The following is a 22,888-nucleotide window of genomic DNA, read 5'->3' as shown; positions in this document are numbered from 1 at the left end:
CCAAATTGTCCCAAAACGTTGCGCACCACCAACACATCTTTATTCCTTTTTGATACAATAAAAAAAATAAAAATGTAAAGATTTTGACATTTCCTAGTTTTCTTGACGTTTCTCCCAATCATGCTATCTTTGTCACACCTGAATACAACAAAATCTACAGTATGATTCATTTATTTCGGCAAAAACCAGCCATGTAAACATTTGGGTACAGGTCCAGGCGTCCTAAACTCAGTTCTTGCCACTTCTGTGAAACTTTCTGCATCCAAAATAATCAAACCGACATGGTTTGTGTCTTCTCTACCCCATGCCATGGCGGCTAAAATCAACCCATCGTCCTCAAAGGCACAATTGGGCCGTGGTACAAAAATGGGTTCACTGGGGTAACAATTATCCTCACACCAAGTTTTGGCGGTTTTTGTTACGGTATCAACTTTGATCATAGTTCCCGGGTTTGCCGCGTCGACGTCAGCGCTAATAGCGTAAAAATATCGATACTGCTTTCCTGTAATTTTCAATGAAATTTGTGAAACCCCTAAATGTGACTACGGATATTTAAAGATTAGGATACGAAACGACGTACAAATAAATCGTTCTCGTCCTCGATAGTTCCGTTAATGTCGCTAGAGAATGCGGTTCTTCCATGAAATTGGAAACATTGTTATTTTTGTATAACGGTAACACATAACAAACAAAATATAGGCCGCTAGAGCATTAAATTCCCAATAGTAAGACATAAACATAATGCAAAAATGTTATCATAAACTATATTTAATTTTTTTTAACTTTTACTAATTTGTACTCTGCCCCATATTTTTCAAAACGCTGTGAATACGGTTACAGTTGCAAGAAAAATGTGAGGAAGAAAGTTGTAAAGAATTGAATTTCCTATAAAAAAGTCCGCGAGACCATGTTTCTATCTTCAACCATTTAGGCCTCAAAGTCGTTCAAAGACTCTTAAGCGAATCGTTTCGTAACTTAAGCTATAGTTCTCTGTAGTTTACAGGCTGATATTGTTAGCGCGTACATTAGAAAGTTTTTAACTTGTAATATAGCTAAAGCCTTAAGATTTTGTTTACAATCTAAATCGACTATTTTGGGTTCAACATTTTTTTTTCCAAAATGGCTGGGCTTTGGAACTACAAAAAGTTGGTGCCAAGTTTGAAATTTTAAATAGTAACCACATATTTTTATTGCATTTTTGAATTCGTCTCTTGAAGTTTTGTAAAATGTATTCTAGTTGTTGGTACTTATCTGTCATTGACGTATGTCAATTTTTTTATACAAATTTTTATATGTTGGGGTTCATTTAAAATATCACAACTAGTGAAGCAATAGGTGAATAATTTTTTTGCATTTGCATTTGCATTCAAGATGTCAACTGTAAAATTGCAAGGCTACTATGATTTTTTGAAAAAAATGATTACAAAACAGTTTTTTCTAATGAGATGACTCTGTTTTTTCCATTGCTATCAAAAGAACATCAATTTTCATGCAGGCTTTTATTAACATCTTCTATACCTATCTCTCGCAGTTTTTGAAATAATCACAAAAACAGAATTTTAGCTCATTATTTTCATTTTTAATCAAGCAAACTTTCGAAAAATACGATAAAGTTGATTTGTTCACCATTTTCATTCAAGAAATTCGAAATTCGATGGCAGACTGTCTGAGTTGATTTACATAATTCACTAAGTTATAATAAACTATAATTAAATATTATTGTTTTACTGCGTATACGATAACGAACCAGATAAAAACTAAATAAAATATTGAAAGTTTGACAACTGTTGACTATTTTGCAAGGTCTACTTGATTAATTATGAAAACAACGAACTAAAATCCGTTTTTTGTATTTTTTTAACTGTAAGAGATACGAGTATATGTAGAACATATTGATAAAAGTTACCATAAATATTGATGTTTTTTCGCTTGCCCTTAAGAAAACAGCGTCGTTCCATTTGAAAAAACTGAGTTCTAGCAGATATTTAAAACCATTTAAACAAAACTATGCTAACCATGAATTTTGAGAGTTGACAATTTTGAAGATTCTAGAAGATTCTCCAAACCTTCAGTTATAGAATGCAAAAAAAATATTATCAAAAAGGGTTCAAGGACTGTGATACTTTAGATAAACCCTTGCAAATGAAAATTTTAACAGAAAAATTACCATATGTCAAAAACTATGACAGATAAATACCAACAACTTGAATAAATTTTACTCATCTTGTGGAGGTAAATTCAAATATGCAATAAAAATGTGGGGTTACTATATTTTAAATTTCAAACTTGGCACCAATGTTTTGTAGTTTTGGAAGCTCTGCCATTTTGAAAATAATTTATTTAAACTCAAAATGGCCGATTTGGATAGTATACAAAATTTTAAGGTTCTGGCTATATTAGAAGCTAAAAAGTTTTTAATGTAGGCCCTAGAAGAATCACCCTGTATACCTACCCAAATATTGCCCATAGTTGATTCTGGGTGTTTCACATCCCAAATCTGATAATTTTTCCGGTATTACGTAAATTTCGCCGTCAGGTTGGTAATACGCTTCGCATTTAGTGTTTGACAGTTGGACTAGGTTCGAATTTGTTTCCGGCGGTTTTAGGGGAAGTACGAAACGGAGCGGTTTTGAACGGAACAGTTCGGCATAGTTCGGGTTTTGTTGCATGTTCTGAAAATCAGTGGCACCAACTTTACTAAATCAAGTGGTACCAACCTTCATTGCACTGATGTACATACAGTCCAGCATTTCGGGGTTGCGGTACGTGCAAATGTCAACAACCACGTGATCGCAAGTCTCGTATTGGTTGATAATGTGTAAATAAAAGAACGCTTCTGAGTAAAATTTGTAAGCCAGTTGGCCAGTTTCACGACTTATTAAACTGAATTGTGTCTGAAACAATTGAATCATAACATAAAAATCTAGGGGAGTTGGGTACTAGGTACTACTTTTTCGTGTTGGTACCACCGAAGACTCCCTTTCATCGGCTCATTTTTAATCTTATTCATAATCATACCACCAACAGAAACACTTAGAGGTTGTTCAACAATGACAAAATAATTTTCCGTCAGGCCTGTAACAGTTTGGGTGAAAAAAGAAAAATACACCAGATTTAGTGATTTTTTACCAAAAGTGTGCATGTATGTAGGGTGCAGTGGCCATCTGGCGGGGATTCCCGCTACGATTTCTGCACCTTCAACCATGTTTTTCCCCGGTGGAAACCTAACAATCGTGTGATAGGGTCCAGTCGGGTATATTGTTTCCCCCAAGTTGAAAACAGTTTCTGTAAATCAAACCTTACAAAACAAAATCACTAAAAACAAACCAACCATCGTTCATAACATGCGGATGAGAGGTGTGATGGACAATTGAAACAAAATCGCGAACGTCAACCCGTTCTTTCGTTTCCAAAGTCTCTTGATCAATTTTGTGAATTATCGGGAGTTCCCCGAATGCATAAACTTCGTCCCCGAACGGATAAACCGAAATCATTGAATTATCCGGAATATCCTCAGATTTTGGATTAAAAACTGAAGCAACTCTGAAAAAATAATAACTAAAAGTTCAAAACTTGATTCGGTACCTTTGGAAGATGGTACGGCACGGATCAGGGACGGCTTTAGTGCCAAATTCGGTGACGACAATCCGATTGGCTGCTCGGTTCCGTTTGAACACTTCTGATTGGACGAAACGGCACTGATAAGTAACCCCGCCCTCGTCGATGCAAAACCTAAGAATGATTGATGGGTACTACCGTGTGATCAAAGTCGCCTTTGATTGTGGAATTAAGTTGGTAACACTGTCGCTATTGTTTTTTTTCAGTGTTGCAAACTTAACTCGAGTAGTACCGGTGGAGGAGGGCCGAACTGTCAAAAATATGTCCGAAATAGTCATCACCGACTTTGATCGAACCGGGTCCATTACGTAGAAGGCAACCCCGCAACCATTTTGGAATGGTACCAGTGGTGGTACCGGTGATGGGTTCTGGGATTTCTTCAATACAGGACCGTAACCACACATTGACGTCACAGTTTGGGTACAAGTCTGCCTAAAACAAAATTTAAATTTGGAAAAATATTAAGAAAATGCTCTTAAAATGTCGGTTGGCAACAAGAAAAAACCCACTTTTTGGTTTGAACTCTGTGATGCCATCGTTTCAACTGAAGTAGGTTATAGTCTAGCTAAGCTTATAGGAAGTCTTATTTAATTAGACATGTAGTATCAAGGATAAGCTTTATTGATTTTCTTACATAAATTTATTGAAAAAGCAGTGGCGGCATGTGTATTAAAAATGATAAATTGTGTCTTCTTGAAACGCAATAAAGCGAAAATAATTGTTAAAACACTCTAATAAATTATCTAACCATGTCGAAAATCACTATATTTACCAAAGTTTCCCTCAAATGTAGCGAAAAATGGTGTTATTTGGATGAATTTAGTTCGTTTTATAAGTGGCAAGCTAATATTTTTGCGTAAACTTGCTAAATAATTCGAAAAAACAGGTAAGTAACTGGTGTAAAATTAATAATCGTGCCTTAGTTTTTGCTTTTCTCAAATTCTAAAAACTTAGCAAAAAATTTATTATCAAAAACCGAGGAATTTTATAAGAAAGACGAATAAGAAGCTTTCGTCTTTTTTTGGGCGTTTCACTTTTCTTTCAGTCAAAAACTCATTTCATAATACAAGCCAAAAATGGCATTATTTTGCTCTTTTAGAGAGACTTGAACTTGATTTGTTTGAGTGAAAACCGAGAACTTTATTTTTTTTTATATTTTATAAAAAATTCACATTTTCTTCCTCTGTTTATAGATTAACTTTGATAAAACTAACCAGAAGATCACCTATTTACCTAACTACGTTGAAAAGCTCATATTTTGCGAAGGACGAAAATGATGTCTTGATCTGTTTATAAGTTGTTATTATTATCGTAAAAATGCCGAATCATCATGTAAATAACTATTGAAATGATTTTTTGCGTAATTAGTAAGCAAGGTTTTTACTTACTTACCTATTACTAAAATTTACTTATTTTAGCGCAGTAGTCGGGGAAAAACAGATAAAATACTTGGCGGCCTGTAGAAGATTAAATTAAAATCGAAACGTCAGAAAGTTTGTATTTTTTTGAGTGATTGTCCAAAAAAACACCAAATAAATTAGTCCTTAGACTGAAAATAAATTTTTAACACTTAACAAAATATTGGTTCCCGGAAATTAAAACAAGGAAGTTGCTTAGTTTTTTACGTACAGATATTTTTATTACTTAAACAATTGTATGTACATTATCTGTTGTATTTTTTTTTCTAATTATTAAAAAGATGTCTTGTTTTTAACAATAAGAACTAATTATTTTAAAAACTTAACAAAATCTACTAATTAAAATGCACAAGAGGGTATTTTATTAAAAAAAAGCGTAAATTTGCATTTTTATGATAAAATGATTTTTTGGGCTCAACTTTTGTACAAATTTATCGAAACGACAGTAAATGTTTTATTCAATAGCTTAATCATTCTTTAAAAAACTTGAAAGCTCTTCTTCCCAAAATTAATTTGTGGATCCGCCCCTGTTGTACAGGGTGTTTCACATAATTGTACGAGGTCTATGTCTGTAAACTGTAAACAAAACATATTCCAGTAAAAATTTGACCACAAATTTTGAAAAATTGGATTATATTTTTTAGTTTGTTCACTCCTTCAGAAAATTGCAAAGTTTTTAATTAGTTAACGATTGAGTTAGATAAATTAGAATTTATTCATTCCGTCTCTTGATAGTACACATGAAAATTGTTCCTGAAAAACAGCTATTTATGACTTTTAAAGGCACAGTGATTAGTTTAACAATTATTGTCATGGGTTTCCTAAAAATTAAATAATTACACATGTGCTTTTTGTAATTAGTGTTTTATGACTATTGTATATTTAGATGCTTATGTTTACATTGAGCGCAGGCTTCGTAAAGTTGTGTGAAACACACTGTAGAGAAATATTTTTTTTATTGTTTTGTTTACAGTAATTTAGCTCTTTTTTGTGTTATAATATCTAACTTTAACAAAAAACAATTTAAACTAAGCTATAAAGCTAAACTGTTACTTATACAAGGTGATCCAGCCAAGTTCCCGTCTTCTGTAGCTCAGTTTCTATTAATGTTGGAGTTTTGATATTTTGTAGATGTTATTTATACTCTAGGACACATTTCAGGAAAATATTTTGGACTATACAAAGTGTCCCAAAAAATGTATGACCTCATAATAATAAATTTTTTAATGGCATGCTATAATTTTTTGTCCTCATTATGACTCATTATTTAACTTCTTACATATCCCTAAAGACTTGTTCAAATCGGTTTAGGGATTACTGTCTGTAATCTGTTTTACACCTTTAGTTTTAAAACTTATTAAAAAATAGAGACAGTAACAGAAACAGTGTTTTATTACCAGGTACGTGTTAAACAAGGTCTGACAGACTTATTAATTAAGTTTGATTGATTTGAATTACTACAGGGTGTTTACAATTTATTTCCAAAGTTTTAAAATTTTAGATCTTTTTATTTTGCTTATTTTAAATGGCAACCTCTATTTATTTTTATATCATTCGATGCAGAATTAAAAAACGAACAACTTTTTATATTAAAAACTCAAGAAAATTCTAATAAATTCGGAGTTATTTGATAAAAACTTGTTTTGTCAAATATTTTAATGACAATTTTAAATCAAGTTGGTTTCAATACCGTTTTATGTCAATCGATGTGGAATTAAAAAAACATGTTTTTTTTTTATCACAACCATATTGCAAATCCTTACACATTCGGAATGTTTGCTAAAAACTCATTCTGTCAATAACAAATTACTTAAATGATTAAAAGTCGAACATAGTTAATGTTTTTGGGAAACAACTCCGAAAGTGTTAGGATTTGTTATATGATTGTGATAACAAAAAATGTTGCTTTTTTAATTCGGCATCGAATGTTATAAAAATACACAGGGGTTGCCATTTGAAATAATCAAAAATAATTTTCTGAAATGTGTCCTAGATTATAAATAACATCTACAAAATATCAAAACTCCAACTTAAATAATAACATTTATAACTGAGCTACAGAAAACGGGAGCTGGGCTGGACCATCCTCTATTGCCATATTTCCCTCTAATAAGGCGAAAAATTTCTAGTACTATTTAATTTTACTAGAGTTAAATTAGTTTTAGGGCGAAATTAGAAATAAAGTTGAAACAAAGAGCAACAAATAGACCAAAAGTTGGATCTGTTAAATCTATCTGGTTGTAAATAAACAACTCATTTTATAATTTTGTTAAAAAATTACCAAATTATATTGAAAATGTAATTTTCCTTTTCGAGACAGCAATTTAGCTGAGGAGCTAGTCATTTATTGAACGAGAAATTCTTAGATATTTTTTTCCCGAAACTTCGTTAAAACTTGTCGAAAAATCATCTACATAATTACCAATTACTCATCGAAATAAGCCACTGTCAATGTAAAAAAGTTAGATCAGGCAATTTCAATTAAATTAAATTGATTCAATAATTTAATTACTGGCTGTCGTTCAATCTTTATAACTGAGTTTCAAAAGATAACCGACCACTTTGATCGGCCATTTAATTAAACAGCTGTAAAGCTACCGACATCTCATCATTTTTCGTAATATTTTACGAAGTGGCTTAAAAGTGTTCAAACCTCCCGATTAATTAGGCAATAAGTAAGTAAATATTTATTTACCAATTCCCAAAGTCCCTTAAAACGCATCGATCAGCCCCCGATGTGGGTCAGCATCCCACACTTGATTTAATCACGCTGGCCATATTTTTTCCACCCACATGGGACCATCCATCCACCACCCACCGGACTAATCCGTTCATCCTTCCAATTAACAATCCCTCAGAAAAAAATAAATCACGGACAAAAAGCACGTCTTCACCCCTTTGTACAAAAAAAAACAAGTGTGTGTTATTTGTTATCAGCGCAAGTCCTGAAGGCTTAAAGGAAAACGTGGGCGTTCCTTGGCCAGTCTCGTGCCGGCTGCTACCTGAATCGAGTGTGTTTCAAGAGCAGGTGGTGAAATTCAATAGATCGCGGTGTAACGGGTGCTTAATTTTTACGATGAGAGTGAGGCAGAGTGGAGGGTTCAGTGTTACGACCTATGGGGGAAAGACACGGGTGGGCCACGTGCTGATCAGTGGATGTAAACAAACCTGTATGTTGTAAAAGTTTTTTCGTTTTTTTTTAAATTTAGGTTCGAACAAAGTAGCCTGTGATTTTAAAATTAAGTTGGCAACACTGATCCACATTTACAGTATACGTATCAATTATGTATTTTTACCATTTCGGGGAGTACCTATGCAACATGATAATTTTATATTATTGATAATATAATTTTATTTTAAAAGTTATACTTTTTTTATTTTAAATAATTTTTACAAATTACTTTAAAATTTAAAATTTGCGCTTTGTTCCGTAATTTTCAAAACGCTGTGAATATGGTTAAAGATATAAGAAAAATGTTACGAAGAAATTTGTAGAGAATTAAATTTTCTTTAAAATAGTCTGAGGATCATATCTCTATCGTCAACGGTTTAGGCCTTAAAGACGTTCGAGGTGCTGAGGCGACTTATTTGTTTCATTTTACCTGTGGTCAAGTAACGAAAAGTTAATTTATACCTAAATTGTTGAAGATAGAAATATGGTGTCACGGACTTTTTTATAGGAAATTTCATTCTCTACAACTTTGTTCTTTACATTTTTTTTGTATCCTCAACCGAATTCTCAGTGTTTTGATAAACATGCGACGGTGTCCAAAGAATTATCGCTCGGAATTTTCAATTTGTAGAGAATTAAATTTTCTACAAAAAGGTTTGCGACAATTAACTTTCCAAAACTTAACTACCGGCAAAATGAAACAAATCTGTCGCTTGATCATCTTTGGACGACTTTGGGGCCTAAATGGTTAAGGGTAGGGATATGGTCGCGCAGACTTTTTTATAGGAAACTTACTTTTCTACAACTTTTTTTGTAACATTTTTTTGCATCTGTAACCTTATTTGCAGCGTTTTGAAAAATATGGGGTAACGTGCATATTGGTGAAAGTTTAAAAAAAATTAATATAATTTACGATAAAATTTTGATATTATATTTATATCTTACTGTTGAGAATTTAATGCTCTATCCGTCCGTACTTTTTTGTTTGCTGTGTATAAACCGTTATACAAATACAACAATTTTTTCAAATTCATTGCTCTGAAAACTTAGACAGTAATGGAACAAGTGCGCTCTCTGGTGACATTAACGGAACTATTGAGGACGGGAACGTTTTATATCCTAACTTTTAGATATCCGTAGTTTTATATTATGGTTTACTATGGTAACAAAAGTCCGCACAAATAAAATGCATTCTTGCTGAAATTAATTTCTAAAGTCAAATACTTTTAACTTTATTCTAAACTCTTTAGAATTACAATTTTAGATCGTTACTACTGGTAACTTTTCCGTCTACGAATATTTGTGAATAATTTATGCTTTTGAAAACATACATATATACAAGGGGTTGGTGTAAAATTTCGCATTATTCCACCTTGTATGAATTTTAAAACAGTTCTTGAAAATTTGTGAAAATAAATAAAAAAAAACCATTTATTACAACATAGGAATAGGCTTCAAAATTAAGCGAGAAAATTTAATAACTTCAAACACCTTTAAATCACATAAATACTAATTAATTCATGAAATTATTAACCCAGCCTCGTAACGCCCTGTTGCGATAAATTACAATGCCCATAAATCGTTATGTACAATTTAACGCACTGCTCCTACACCCTGCAAGAAAAAAAGATTTAGAGAGGATCAGACAGCAGCTTGTAGGAAAGACAGAAAAAAGCTAATAACTCATTTAGCTGAAACTTCGAGGCGCTTTTTTACTCCGCAATTAACTTCACTCGAAGTCTTACAGATTTTGATCAATACCTTGTTATCTGCTCTTTTAAAACAATTCACAATAAATCGATAAAATTTTGGTTGGTAACACATGGACGTAACACTACAGGGTGCTTTTTTTAGGGCCTACATTAGAAACTTTTTAAGTTCTAATAAAACTAGAACTTTAAAATTTTGAATACGATCCAAATCAATCATTTCGAGTTCAACTTAATTATTTTCAAAATGGCTGAGCTTTCGGAACTACAAAAAATTTGGCGGCAAGTTACATATTTGATTTCACCTTTTCAAGCTGATTAAAATGTACTCAAGTTGTTGGTACTTATCTGACATAGTTTTTGACATGTCAATTTTATTGTTACAATTTTCATTTGATCTAAGATTTAAGCCCTTGAACCTTTTGCGATAAATGATTATTTTTTTTGCATTCGTAACCGAAGGTTTGAAGAGTTTTCTAGAATTTTCGAAATTGCCAACTGTCAAAATTCATGTTTTTTTCAAAATGGTTATCAAAAAAATGTTATAAAGCAATTTTTTCAACTCTATTTTCGTAACGGCAATCAAATGAACATCGATATTTATGATGACTTTTATCAATACATCCCATACCTACCTCTCACAGTTTTTGAAAAAAATCACAAAAACGGATTTTACTTCGTAATTTTCATAGTTCATCAAGCAGACCTTGTAAAATGGTTAACAATTATCAAACTTTAGTATTTTATTTATTTTCTAGCTGGTTTATTATCGAATATAGACAGTAAAAATAGACAGTAAAACAATAATAATAAATTATGGTTTATTAAAACTTAGTGAATTATGTAAAGTAACTCAGTCAGTCTGGCATCACATTTTAAACTTCTTGAACAGAAATAGTGAACAAATGGAACATTTCTTTTAATTAATAACACAATTGTATTCTATTTTTCCAAAGTTTACTTAAAAAAAATGAAAATAATGACCTAAAATTTAGGTTTATGTGACTATTTCAAAAACGGTAAAAGATAGATAAAGAAGACGTTAATAAAAGTCTGCATAAAAATTGATGTTCTTTTGATTGCCATTTAAAACACAGGGTCATTCCATTTGAAAAAAAACTGTTTTATATTCATTTTTTAATAATCATTTCCAAAATATCATAGTAGCCTTGCAATTTAACAGTTGACATTTCTAAAGATTTTATAAGACCCTTCGAGGTTATCAAAAGTTATCAAATGCAAAAAGAATTATTCACTTATTGTAAGCGGTTCACGAGCTGTGATATTTAAAATGAATCTCCTGCAAATAAAATGTTCTACAAAAAAATTTACATACTTTAAAAACTACGACAGATAAGTTCTAACAATACGAGTATACTTTACTCAGTTCCAAAAGATGAATTTAAGAATGCAGTAAACATAGGTGGTTACTATTTAAAATCTGAAAATAATTAAGTTGAACTCAGAATGGTCGATTTGGATCGCATACAAAATTTTAATGCTCTACCTATATTAGAAGTTAAAAAGCTTGTAATGTAGGCCCTAAAGGAATCAGTTTGTATATCGATCTCTAATTACGCCACCTGGCCAAGTATAAAACCGGAAGTACCTTTGACAGTACCACATGTGGCCCCCTCACGTTTCCTAGCACTTATTTTATTTTGGTAGAGCGGTCCAATGCCACAAAGTGGTTAAAAGGGTGTGGGTTTTTATTTATGTTTGTGTCTTCACCATCTATACACACACTCGTGGTTGTAGTTAAATTTAGGCTTAACTTATTGGCGGTTCAAATAATAATAATGAATCTTTTTTAATTAATTTTATTTGGTTTCTTTCCTTGTCTTTTTGCCGCTTGGTTCTATTGTGTCATCCGTTGATTGAATGTTGGCGTATGTCTGTCACGTCCATATAACTCGTTTATAACCGCGCCCTTTCAAAATTACGGTCCCCAACAAAACTGCAGCTTTAAATATTTATAGCAGACACAAGGAAAAATGGAAAACTTACCAATAGTAGTTTAAGTTATTGGCTAAACGTCGAAAGCTTTTGTTGGTTTATTAGTAGTATTAATTTTTGTTGAAGGAAATTAAATATAAAATTGATCTTTTGAACGAGCTGCGTTGATAGTTGGCGGGTTTTATGAGCTTTTGGCACGCGAAGTAGATAATTGTGTGTGTTTAGATAGTTTAGATGGATGTTTGTAATTAAACGCAAGAACTGTATGTGAAATGTATTTATTAAGGTAAATAAATAAATAAAGGAATTTTTTTGTTCATGATAGCATCAAATGTACTTATTGTCAAGACTCAAAACTAGGGAAAGTTAAGTTATTTTGTTTATTTTGTTTCGTCAAAACCACGCTGTATCTTAATTGATTAAAAATGCTATTAACATGAGAGAAATAAGTACTGGAATTTTAACCAGGAGGACTCTAATTCTTTATGTACAATGCAACCTTCACAATTCGAGCCAATTTGGAAGACAACGTGTTCTGATTACCGAAATTTTATGTGGATTTATTTGTGAAATGAATAATATCACATCAGGCAAATTAATCGAAAAAACTGATAACTACTGGGTGAGTCAATAGTGGGTTACTTCTGACATGTCCTAAGATGCAACTAAAAATAGTTGATTCTTAAAAACGTTAATTGAATCAATATTGGTATTTTATCTATTATAAATAAAAATAGTCCATAATGAAATTTTACAAAACTCTAAAGACAAACAAATTAATTGTGGATTAATTTTTAAATTTAGTGTTTTATTTATTTTAATGTATTTATTTCAAACTTTTAAAAGATTTTTGCAAAACAAGCCGAAAACTTGTAAATTACGTTGAAATAACGTTATTTTTCTCTTATTTTCTATCAGTAAAATGTTCAAAGAGGTGATAGCAACGTAAATTCTGGAATATCAAAAGTTCAAAAAAATTGATTGTCCACCCTATATTACATCAAAAACCATACGAGCAAGCATTCAAATGGAATAACCTAAATAATTTTGTTTTTTTTATATTTAACTACACATTAATATTTTAAAAAAAGCAATCTATTTTCCTAAAAAGGTGCTGTCATAAGTTACCAGAATTAGTTACAGTGGGGTCCGAAAATGCATCAAAATCAGTTCGCTATATCCGGAGTTCGGAATAAACTTTAAATTAAAGAAATGTTTCTTTAGCAGTTATAAAAAAAAAACAAAACATCTTTTGGAAAACAGTAATATGTATAGGTACTGTGTGAATTCTATCTATTTTCAGTAGAGCTCAAAAGAAGTGAAAATAATTCAACTTGCATTATATGTTTAATATAATGTTTAATTTACAGTGCGTTCAAAAAGTCTTTAGATCAACTCTTGCTGTGAAACTTTGAACGTATATTGATTTCTTATGATTACTACAAACGAAAATGCTGGCCTGGGAGAAAATCGCAAATAGCGCGTTTGACACTTCAACAGAATAACACGATAATCTTTCAAAGAAAATAAAAATCTGTTAATTTAAATTCCACAGCAAGAGTTGATCTAAAAACTTTTTGAACGCACTTTATGTTTATATGTTTAAAAAATCAAGTTTTTATTGGTTAAAATGTTTTTGGTTAGTAATCTAATAATCTGTTCATCAGTTAACACTTTTCTTGCTGGTTTGTCATTATCAGCCCCAACTTATTTATCTAAATTCGGTGAAAAGTTCGTTATAAGCGAAAAATTGCTTCACATTTTAAGTCAAATTTAGTTCGTTATTTCCGGATGTTCGTTACGTAAAATATTCATTGAGCTTATGGAAAGATTTTTAGGTGCTTGAAAAATAGTACGTTATAGTCAGAAGTTCGTTACAACCTGACTCTATTGTATTGTTACATCCACCCAAAAATGCAACAAGACCTCAAATATCTACGACGTATTGGCAATTTTTCTATTTTTTCTGTTCTTCGAAGCCTCAAAGACCTGTACTTGCATTCGTGGGAAATTACAGTGATATTCCTAATTGATTGAGACTTGAGCTTTTGAGATTCAGACTTGCAAATAGATAAGTAAATACGGGTATAAAGGATTAACACCACAGAGAGAAATGGCGTTGAGAGATTTGTTCAATTACATTAAATACTTGAGGACAGAAACCTTCCTTCACTCGTTTTTAATTAAACGCTGTTGAATTTATATAACATCTTTTTTATTTATTCATTGTTGAAATCATGTTTAGATTTAAATTTGCTCTCAAGTTGCCTCAAATTCGATTTATATGCAGACGACAATTTAGATTTATTGAGCGTTATTTCAAAGAATATGTTATTCACTGCTGGAAACAGTGAAATAGCTTTGGTTATTGCACAAATCTTTTATAAAAAACTTGTTAAAGTTATTTTTTAATAATAGGCAAACAACGAAGTTAAAACTTACATCAAATACTTGCAGTCTAAACCCCACATTAGAAGTATTGGTAGTTCTAAATTTGTATACGACCATAATCTCTTAGGTCTTGCGTAATGAAAATCTTTTCAAGATGGTGCCACTTCCGGTTATCAGCTATCAACTTTCTTATTTTAAATGAAAAGTTATATTTTTAATGAGTTTTTGGATTACTTGAGTTATTTTAAGTTAGTTTTCTTAAGCCTTCCCTATACCGAAATTTAGTCGTTTACGAAATACTTAGGGTTTTTAATTTTTTTTGGATTTGCACCTTCCAGTTCAAAAATCGCTATCTCTGCCATTTTTTAAAATCTGGAAATATTTTTGTTAGCACATTTGAAAGAGAAAACCTAGATCTTTTCGAATTTCTAAAAAAGAATAACAAACCCCAAATGTTTAAAGTTAAGTTTTCAGAACTATAAGCACCCACAACTCAATTTTTTCAAGTAAAATGTCACAAATTTTATTGTAATAAATCGTAGAGAATTTTATTCTGCATCGATCTGTATTAATATTCCCTATTCTAATGTTTAACAGTTTTCAAGTTACAATAACATTTTGTTGGGATTAAGAAATTTATTAGCCTTAGACTTTTTTTCATCGATTTCCATGGAAAAAATGTGAGAAATTTTTGAACCAAGTTTTTTAAACTAACATTCAATGAACTTATTTTGTTTTCACAGGTCAGACAACACAATTTTGAACAGAGTTTATTGCTTGTTTAATCAGAAATATTTTTATGGCCAACCATGTTTAGCTATGTTATGTAAGAAATTTTTTACAATATCAAAAAAAAAACAACATAAAGTGAAAATTATCACAGATAGGTATAGGGAATGCTAATACAATATAAAAATTCGGACATCCCATTCGAAAAAAATAAGTTTTGGGTACTTAAAGTTGTTCAAACTTAACCTTAAAATTCTTGTGTTTGTTAACTTCTTTTCCAGTTTTCAACACCCTGGAGAACTGATATAGACTTTCTGTTTTAATTATCCAAATATAATTTCGAAATCTGCAGTAGTAAGATAGTTACCGATTTTTTAAGTGAAATATCTCGAAAACAGTTAAACTTAGGTAAAGGGAAAGTTGATAAAAACGGCCTTAAACTAAATCAACTAATCCAAAAACGCGATGAAAAATATAGCTTTCCATTTAAAATGAGAAAGTTGATAACGAATTCCGGTATAACCGGAAGTGCTGCCATTTTGCAAGCATTTTAATTGAGCAGAACTCAACGGATTATAGCTGAGTACCAACATTCAAATAAATATCTTTATTAGAACTTTCAATACTTCTAATGTAGGGTTTAGACGGAACAATCCGTAATTTCAACTACAATTTTTAAAACTGCGGCTTAAATTTGATTCTCGTTTGGTAAAGTGAGTTTATTATGATTTCCGCCTTACACTACTTTCGTTTTTGCAGAGTGGTCTCTAGAATGGAGTCAGCATGGCCACGGACCAACGAAAATACAGCCCCCAAGAGACAATCCAAGTAAGTCTTTGTTGCTCGCACATTTAAATACTTTTCTTGTATCTGACACCCGGAAAGATTAACACAATACCGAATTCCTGTTTGCTTGCGCCGAATGCAAACCTGGAGCTTTGGGTAGACATCAATAAAGCGTCCGGAATTTATTGCGATTCCGATGCGGAACTCCGGGTTAGATATGCAGATGGAGGTTACAAATGGTCGGATTGGGGAACGAAGACGTAAAATTGCCGTCATGCAGTCTACGTTGAAATGTTTGGGTTTCTTCTCCAACACCATATTCTGAATCTCGAACACGTGCGTTTTGAACATGCGCCATCGTTGCGCTTTTAATGGCAAATCCATACTGCGTAAGACGTGATGGTGGAGTGGCTTCCTGCACTTCTTTGAAGTTTATTCAATTTTTCGGGAAAGGTGCACAGGAAATATCCAGAGGCGTTTTTTTTGCCGAAAAAGTCTTGCCAGTTTTTTTAATATTTACGTTTGATGAAATTAGAATGTTGGAAGTTTTGAGCAAATTATTGTTTTTTTTTGAGCACTTCCTGAGTATACATTTGACGCATTTTTTGCAGCGTTAGCTTCTTTGGGATAGCGAAAAATGAGTCTATTTATCTTGCTAGCAATGTTTTTTGTGCAAATGCTTTTTTTTCTTTAAACTTGAAATTATGAGGATTATTGAATGTTGGAACACGATTTTTATTATATAGGGTCGCTAAAAATTATGGATACAGTTAAATCTTATAATAACAATTTATCAAAACCTATTGAAAATTGTTTCTATCGTTTCTATCGTTTATCAAATTTCTATAATCATTTGTTCTTAGGATACAAGGCAAACTTGATTTTTTTAATGGCAACAAGGGTAATTTCATGGCAATTTAATATTTTTAAAAAGAGTTTTTTTTCTGAGTTCTATGGTGTAACACATGCATATGTTAATTTAAGCGAAAGTTAAAAAAAATTCAAACTAATTAAATTTTGAAAAATGTAACATTTTGTTAGCCTTGCAAATGTTGTCATTATCTATTGTTAGCTCTATGCTGCATAAACATTGACCAAAAAATAGGTAACAGTTAAAAATAATTGTCAAAATAACAGTTTAAATTACAAATGAACGTGTTCTAATTAAAAAAAATTAAACTCGACCTACAGGTTTAAAATAATTAAAATAATTTTCAACTAACTTTTTGGCTTTCTGTCGCCATTACAAAACTTTTTTTTGACTCAGTTTTACTTAAATGTACTATTGTTAAAATAATTAATGCACCTAAGTTTAATTTTTGGCTAATATAAAAGTGTTAGGTCGCAAATAACAGTATTTTCAAAGCTAACTTAGTTTTACTTTTCCAGAAATCCAGAAATCGATTTTTGAATTTTTAATTTTTTACTTTTTAATAAAAATAAAGGTGGGTATTGTGTTACATCAATGAATTCAGAAAAAAAAACGCTCTTTTAAAAAGTATTAAATTTGACAAGTTAGCTTTGTATTTTCAAAATAAATGACGACAGACATTTAAAAAAGCTCTCAGATGATAGAATTTAAACATTTATAACTGTTTCCCAAATTTTAAGGTTCTCTGTTAAACCGTACTGAAAATATTTAACTGTATCCATACTTTTTAGCGACCCTGTATTTTGAAATTTTATATGTGAGTGAGTGAATACTTCGGAGGACTATAACTTAGGAGACAAATTAATAGACGACATACTAAAAATGAGGTCGCTTCGAGCGTTATACCGTTTCGGTGCCAAATCGTTTTAAATTAATTTAAATCTAACCAGTTTACTAATTAATTGAAAAAAATGCAGCAAAAAGTATGCACTCTTAACAGACTGAGAAGAACTGCCGGACTAAAATTTTCATATAAAAACGAGAAAAAAATTATTTAAAATTTGAAATTTACGCTTTGTCCCATATTTTTCAAGACGCTGCAAATATGGTTAGAGATACAAGAAAAATGTAATTAAGAAATTTGTAGAGAATTAAATTTAAAGACGTTTAAACGCGCTGAAGCGACGGATTCGTTTTATTTTACCGGTGGTCAAGTAACGGAAAGTTAATTTAAACCTAAATTGTAGAAGACAGAAATATGGTATCGCAAACTTTTTTGTAGGAAATTTAATTTTCTACAACGTTGTTTGTTACACTTTCGTTGTATCTTCAACCGTATTCCCAGCGTTTTGGTAAATATGCGACGGTGCGCAAAGAATTATTGCTTAGAATTGTCAAATGCGGTTGAAGATCCAAAAAAGTGTAAGGAACAAAGTTGTAGAGAATTAAAATTTGTACAAAAAAGTCCGCAACACCATATTTCTATCTTTAATGATTTGGGGCCTAAATGGTTATTAAAAGTAATTTTTTCTTACGATAAAATTTTTGCACTATGTTTATGTCTTACTATTGAGGATTTAAGACTCAATCTGCCTGTATTTTTTGTTGCTATGTATTAGCCGTTATACAAAAACAACCATTTTTTTTTTCAAATTCGTAGACGCTAATGGAGTAACTGCGCTCTCTGGTGACACTAACGGAACTATCTAGGACGTGAGCGTTTTATTTGTATGTCCTTTCATATCCTAACCTTTAGGTATCCGTAGCGAAATTTTTCGAAATTTTGAAATTAATGAATTTAGAATTAGTATGTTATTATACAAAATTTATAAGACGTTTTATTGTGGCACGAATGATTTTCCAATAGAATGAGTGCCATAGTCAAGTCTTACAGACAGGTGTAATATATTATTTTTTTACTTTCTATTTTTGTTGTTTGTTTTTGTTTAGTTTAACTTATCAAAATCTGTTAAAACATTTTTTTCTTAATTTTGTTAATTATTTGGGTTTTATCAGTAAACGACTTGACGCTGTTGACAGACCACACACTAGATTACAGTGACAGCTGATGACACCCAGCTCAGCACTGCCAATACAACTCCTAAAAATTTACTAAAAGGAGTTGCACAAAGGTTCTCGTTGTGAAACTACTTTTCATTGTGAAACCAAAGTAGAAAAAGTTTGTTTCCTCATCGTTTTAATTTTTTTATACTGAAACACGATTGTTACATAATGTTAAAAGAAACTTACTTATTTTTTGTTTTCACCGAGACATGTTTCAAAAGTGCGACATTTACCAACTTACAACTGGCACAAAATGTTGATATTTTTAATTTCCGCCAGTTTTTTTACATTATCTGAAAATTTTGAACTAATTCCAGTTGATGTCATTGGAGCAAATTCTATCAGTGTGCTTTCTAATAATCACAGTTTTGAAGTTGATCTTGGAGAGATTCCCGAGAAACTAACAAACGATTTGTTTACTTTTTCGTTAAGGGTTGATGATTTTAAAGTGCTCAACTTGGCTCAAATTAAAGAGATTGGACCAAATTTTCTTCACCATCAACCAGTTTATGACAGCATTCAGTTTACTTATACTGGGATTTGGACAATAAGAAGACATACTTTTACAAATCTGCTAATAAAAAAATTGGTTTTGACGCATAATAAAATAAAGGTAATGGAAACGGAGGCTTTTATTAACTTGACAATGTTGGAGTCTCTGCTATTGTATTGGAACCAACTAGAAGTAATTAAAGGACAAACGTTTCTTTATCTACCACAAATTCGGAATCTTGATGTGATTGGTAATGGAATGAAAAAGTTGGATAAAGATTTGTTTAATTTTTTGGAACTGAACAAGAACATTTGTCCCGACTGGCATGGAGATATTGACGTGCATTTTGGATTTAATGAAATTCAGGAAATACCACCTGGAATTTTTGACTGTTACAATTTTTCAACAATTTCTTTGAAAAACAATCTCATTTCGGAAATTTCTGATGAGTTTTTTGAAGGAATTTTTGGAAGGATCAAGATATTTAATTTAGATATAAATCCGTTAAGTGCAAAAACTGTAAAAAAGTTCGATGTTTGGGCACAAAAGCATAACATTCTTTTATTTCGCTCAGGAGAAGAAGGGAAAAAAGAAGGAAAGTTTATAATATTGCTCGCATGTTGTTATATGCAAAGTAAAATCACAAAAATATTTACGTAATTATTTTTGTTAGTGTAATAGTTTGAAAACAAATGTTTTCCACAATTATTTTTATAGATATATTTTCCATTACGTTCGAGAAATGAGAAATGCTTTTATAATTTTGTAAAGTGTTTTTTCGAAATATTTAAAACAGAGTTTTTTGAAAATTAATGGATTCTTTCAAATAAGTTTTTTTGTAAACACTGGGTACCTGGTATTTTGAAGTTTATCAAAAAATCTAAGATAGTGATCTTGCAAATGTGAAATGGGATTTTTCAAATAACATGTTTCTAATTTTCATTTTTTAATTTGGTCGAGCTCTTGGTTTTTAATTAAAGAATTTCAGCAGAGTATCCCTTTTAAATTATCCTTCAGTTTTTATATTCCAGCTTTATGTCTTACAATAATGTAAATATAAAGTTTTCGAAATACATAATGGAGGGCCAATAAACGGATAAACTGAATCAACAAGTCTATTATTTGTATTTTTTAATACCCTTTTTTATCTTCTTTTTTCTTCTTTTGTTTTCTATTTTTTTCTATTTTTTATTGTAATTTTTTCTCTTTTGTTATATTTGTTTTTCTTTGCTCTATGTTTTATATCTCTTATAAACTTTTTCTTAAAACAACTTGATGTAAGTATATTTTTCGCGATTTTTTAGGCTTTTTCTTCTCTTCTCTTTTTTCTCTTTTATTTTCTTTTTTTCTTTGTTTATTTCTTTTATATCTTTCATATATTTTTTCTTAAGAAAATTTAGATGAGAGTATATTTTTTTACGATTCTTTAGGCTTCTCTTCTTATCTATTATCTTATCTTCTTTTTTATATTGCACGTTTTTTTTCTCTCTTCAATCCTTTTTTGTTTGCTTATATCTTTTATATATTTTTTCTTAAAATATAAATTTTTTGATGTGAATAAATTTTTTGCGATTTTTTAGGTTTTTTCTTTTTTCTTCTTTTTTTGTTTATTTCTTGTATATTATCTTTCATATATTTTTTTCTTAAGAAAATTTCGATGTGACTATATTTTTCACGTTTTTTACGCTTCCCTTCTCTTCTTATCAATTCTCTTATCTTCTTTTTTATATTGAACAATTTTTTCTCTCCTGCCCTTTTTTGTTTGTTTATGTCTTTTATATACATATTTTTTTTTGAATTTTGATGTATATATTTTTGATATATTTTTCGTGATTTTTTAGGCTCTTTCTCTTTTTCTCTTTTCTTTTTTTGTTTGTTAATTTTTTTATATTTTTTTTATATATTTTTTCTCAAGAAAATTTCGATGTGAGAATATTTTTCACGATTTTTTTGGCTTCTCTTCTCTTTTCATCTATTCTCTTATCTTCTTTTTTATACTGAAATTTTTTCTTTCTCCTGTCCTTTGTTTGTTTGTTTGTTTATATCGTTTATATACAGGGTGAATCAGAAACGCGTGTCTTAATTTTAACAGGTAATGTGTTTTTTTTAAACAATTTTTGATGTGAGTATATTTTTCGCGATTTTTTAGGCTTTCTTCTCATGTATTAATTAATCTTTTTTTCAACTGCTTTTTTTTGTTTGCTTATATCTTTTATATATTTTTTTTTCAAAAATTTTTGAAGTGAATATATTTTTTCCAATTTTTTAAGCTTTTTCTTCTCTTTTCTTTTCTCTTTTCTTCTTTTTTTTGTTTATTTCTTTTATTTCTTGCATATATTTTTTTTAAGAAAATTTCGATGTGGTATGTGATATATTTTTCACGATTTTTTAGGCCTCTCTTCTCTTCTTATCTATTCTCTTATCTTTTTTAACATTGAACTTTTTTTCTCTCCTGGCCTTCTTTTGTTTATATCTTTTATAATTTTTTTTTTAAATTCTTGATGCGAAAATATTTTTTGGGATTTTTTAGGCCTGTATCACTCCATTAATCTTATAAAAAAAACATCACTATACGTTCTGATAATGATCTACTCACAAAAAATTGGTTTGGCGACAATTGGCAATTACTTGTAACCAATTTTTTTGGTTTTGCAACATATAATTTTGAAACGTCTATGTTTTCTTTCGAGCTTTTGATTATTTTTGTAATTGGAATTTGCTGTTTTCAACTGAAAAATAATTTCTTTTAATACCCTTATGTTTCTTTTGTAGTAAATAATAAAAGTTGTGTGCTTGGTTTTTCTGTGTTGCAGACGGCTTGTGTTTATTTATATCTATTTCCACTAATTACAAATTAATTGGTAATTTCTCGCCCCGCGATAATAAATCTCTTATTTTCCACTATTCCATAAGAGCCTAATAACTCTTAATAGTCCTAGCACTAAGCACGTAAATAAATCACAATATTCTAGTTCCAACTATTCCAACTTTCGGTTTCCTCTGGTTCCCTTCGGTCGGCGTTCTTTACCGGTGTGGAGCATTGCCCCGGCCTGGGGGCTCGAGCGGTGCATGTAATTAAAACGGGGGCGGCGTGCAGCACGACTAAATAACAGCAGAAAGGCACAGCAGCAGAGCAGAGGCACAGAGGTGTACCTGCGGGGCTTATCTCTTAAATTATGACTGTGCTCGCGTTGCACACTCTGTTCTCGACGAACGGAACTGAACTAAATTGTATTTGGACGGCACAACAGCCGTCAGCATTGAGCCTTCAGCTTAAATTACGCCAATTCTGCTTTTGAGAGCCATTCGCTGGATCGCGAAGAACTTTCAGGAGACCTCAAGAGATTTGCATTTTGTTATTAACTTAATTGGCGGAGAGCTTCTCACAAGCGACATAATAACGCTGTTATGCGGATTTTTCAACGTTACATCTTCAATTTCAACAAAATAGTTATTTCTAGTCAGTCTTACAGTCAATTTATTACAGTTACTTGGAAAACTTGTTGAATTGCTTTCACAGTATTTCAGACAGCAATGTATTATTTGATCTTTAATTGTAAATGCAATTGCAATTTAATTACTCGTTTTATCTCTTCTCTTCTTCTCTTCTTCTCTTCTCTTCTCTTCTCTTCTCTTCTCTTCTCTTCTCTTCTCTTCTCTTTTCTTCTCTTCTTTTCTCTA

The 22,888-nt window shown here is 30.9% G+C and overlaps 2 protein-coding genes across 2 annotated transcripts in view; one reads left to right on the top strand and one right to left on the bottom strand.

Annotated features, from left to right (window-relative positions):
- Window positions 1–23: 23 nt before the first annotated feature.
- ninaB (neither inactivation nor afterpotential B) lies at window positions 24–4,221 on the bottom strand. Its single transcript, XM_008201405.3, has 9 exons — window positions 4,128–4,221; window positions 3,851–4,050; window positions 3,586–3,732; window positions 3,332–3,543; window positions 3,130–3,285; window positions 2,951–3,075; window positions 2,718–2,894; window positions 2,453–2,672; window positions 24–502 (listed from the first exon to the last, which is right to left on the bottom strand). Exons 1-9 carry the CDS (start codon window positions 4,152–4,154, stop codon window positions 171–173), a joined length of 1,596 nt encoding a protein of 531 aa, XP_008199627.1. The 5' UTR covers window positions 4,155–4,221; the 3' UTR covers window positions 24–170.
- A 3,829-nt stretch (window positions 4,222–8,050) lies between these two features.
- Window positions 8,051–22,888, top strand: part of sick (sickie) — a 269,698-nt gene continuing 254,860 nt past the window's right edge. Inside the window, exons 1-2 of the mRNA XM_015983908.2 lie at window positions 8,051–8,206; window positions 15,753–15,821. Coding sequence (XP_015839394.1) covers window positions 15,777–15,821 — 45 coding nt within the window. The 5' untranslated portion in view covers window positions 8,051–8,206; window positions 15,753–15,776. The remainder of the gene's footprint in view (window positions 8,207–15,752; window positions 15,822–22,888) is intronic.

Source organism: Tribolium castaneum, chromosome 7, assembly GCF_031307605.1.
Source record: "Tribolium castaneum strain GA2 chromosome 7, icTriCast1.1, whole genome shotgun sequence".
Lineage (NCBI taxonomy): Eukaryota > Metazoa > Arthropoda > Insecta > Coleoptera > Tenebrionidae > Tribolium > Tribolium castaneum.
Note: the sequence above shows the minus strand (reverse complement) of the source record. Positions and strands in the feature narration are given on the sequence as shown.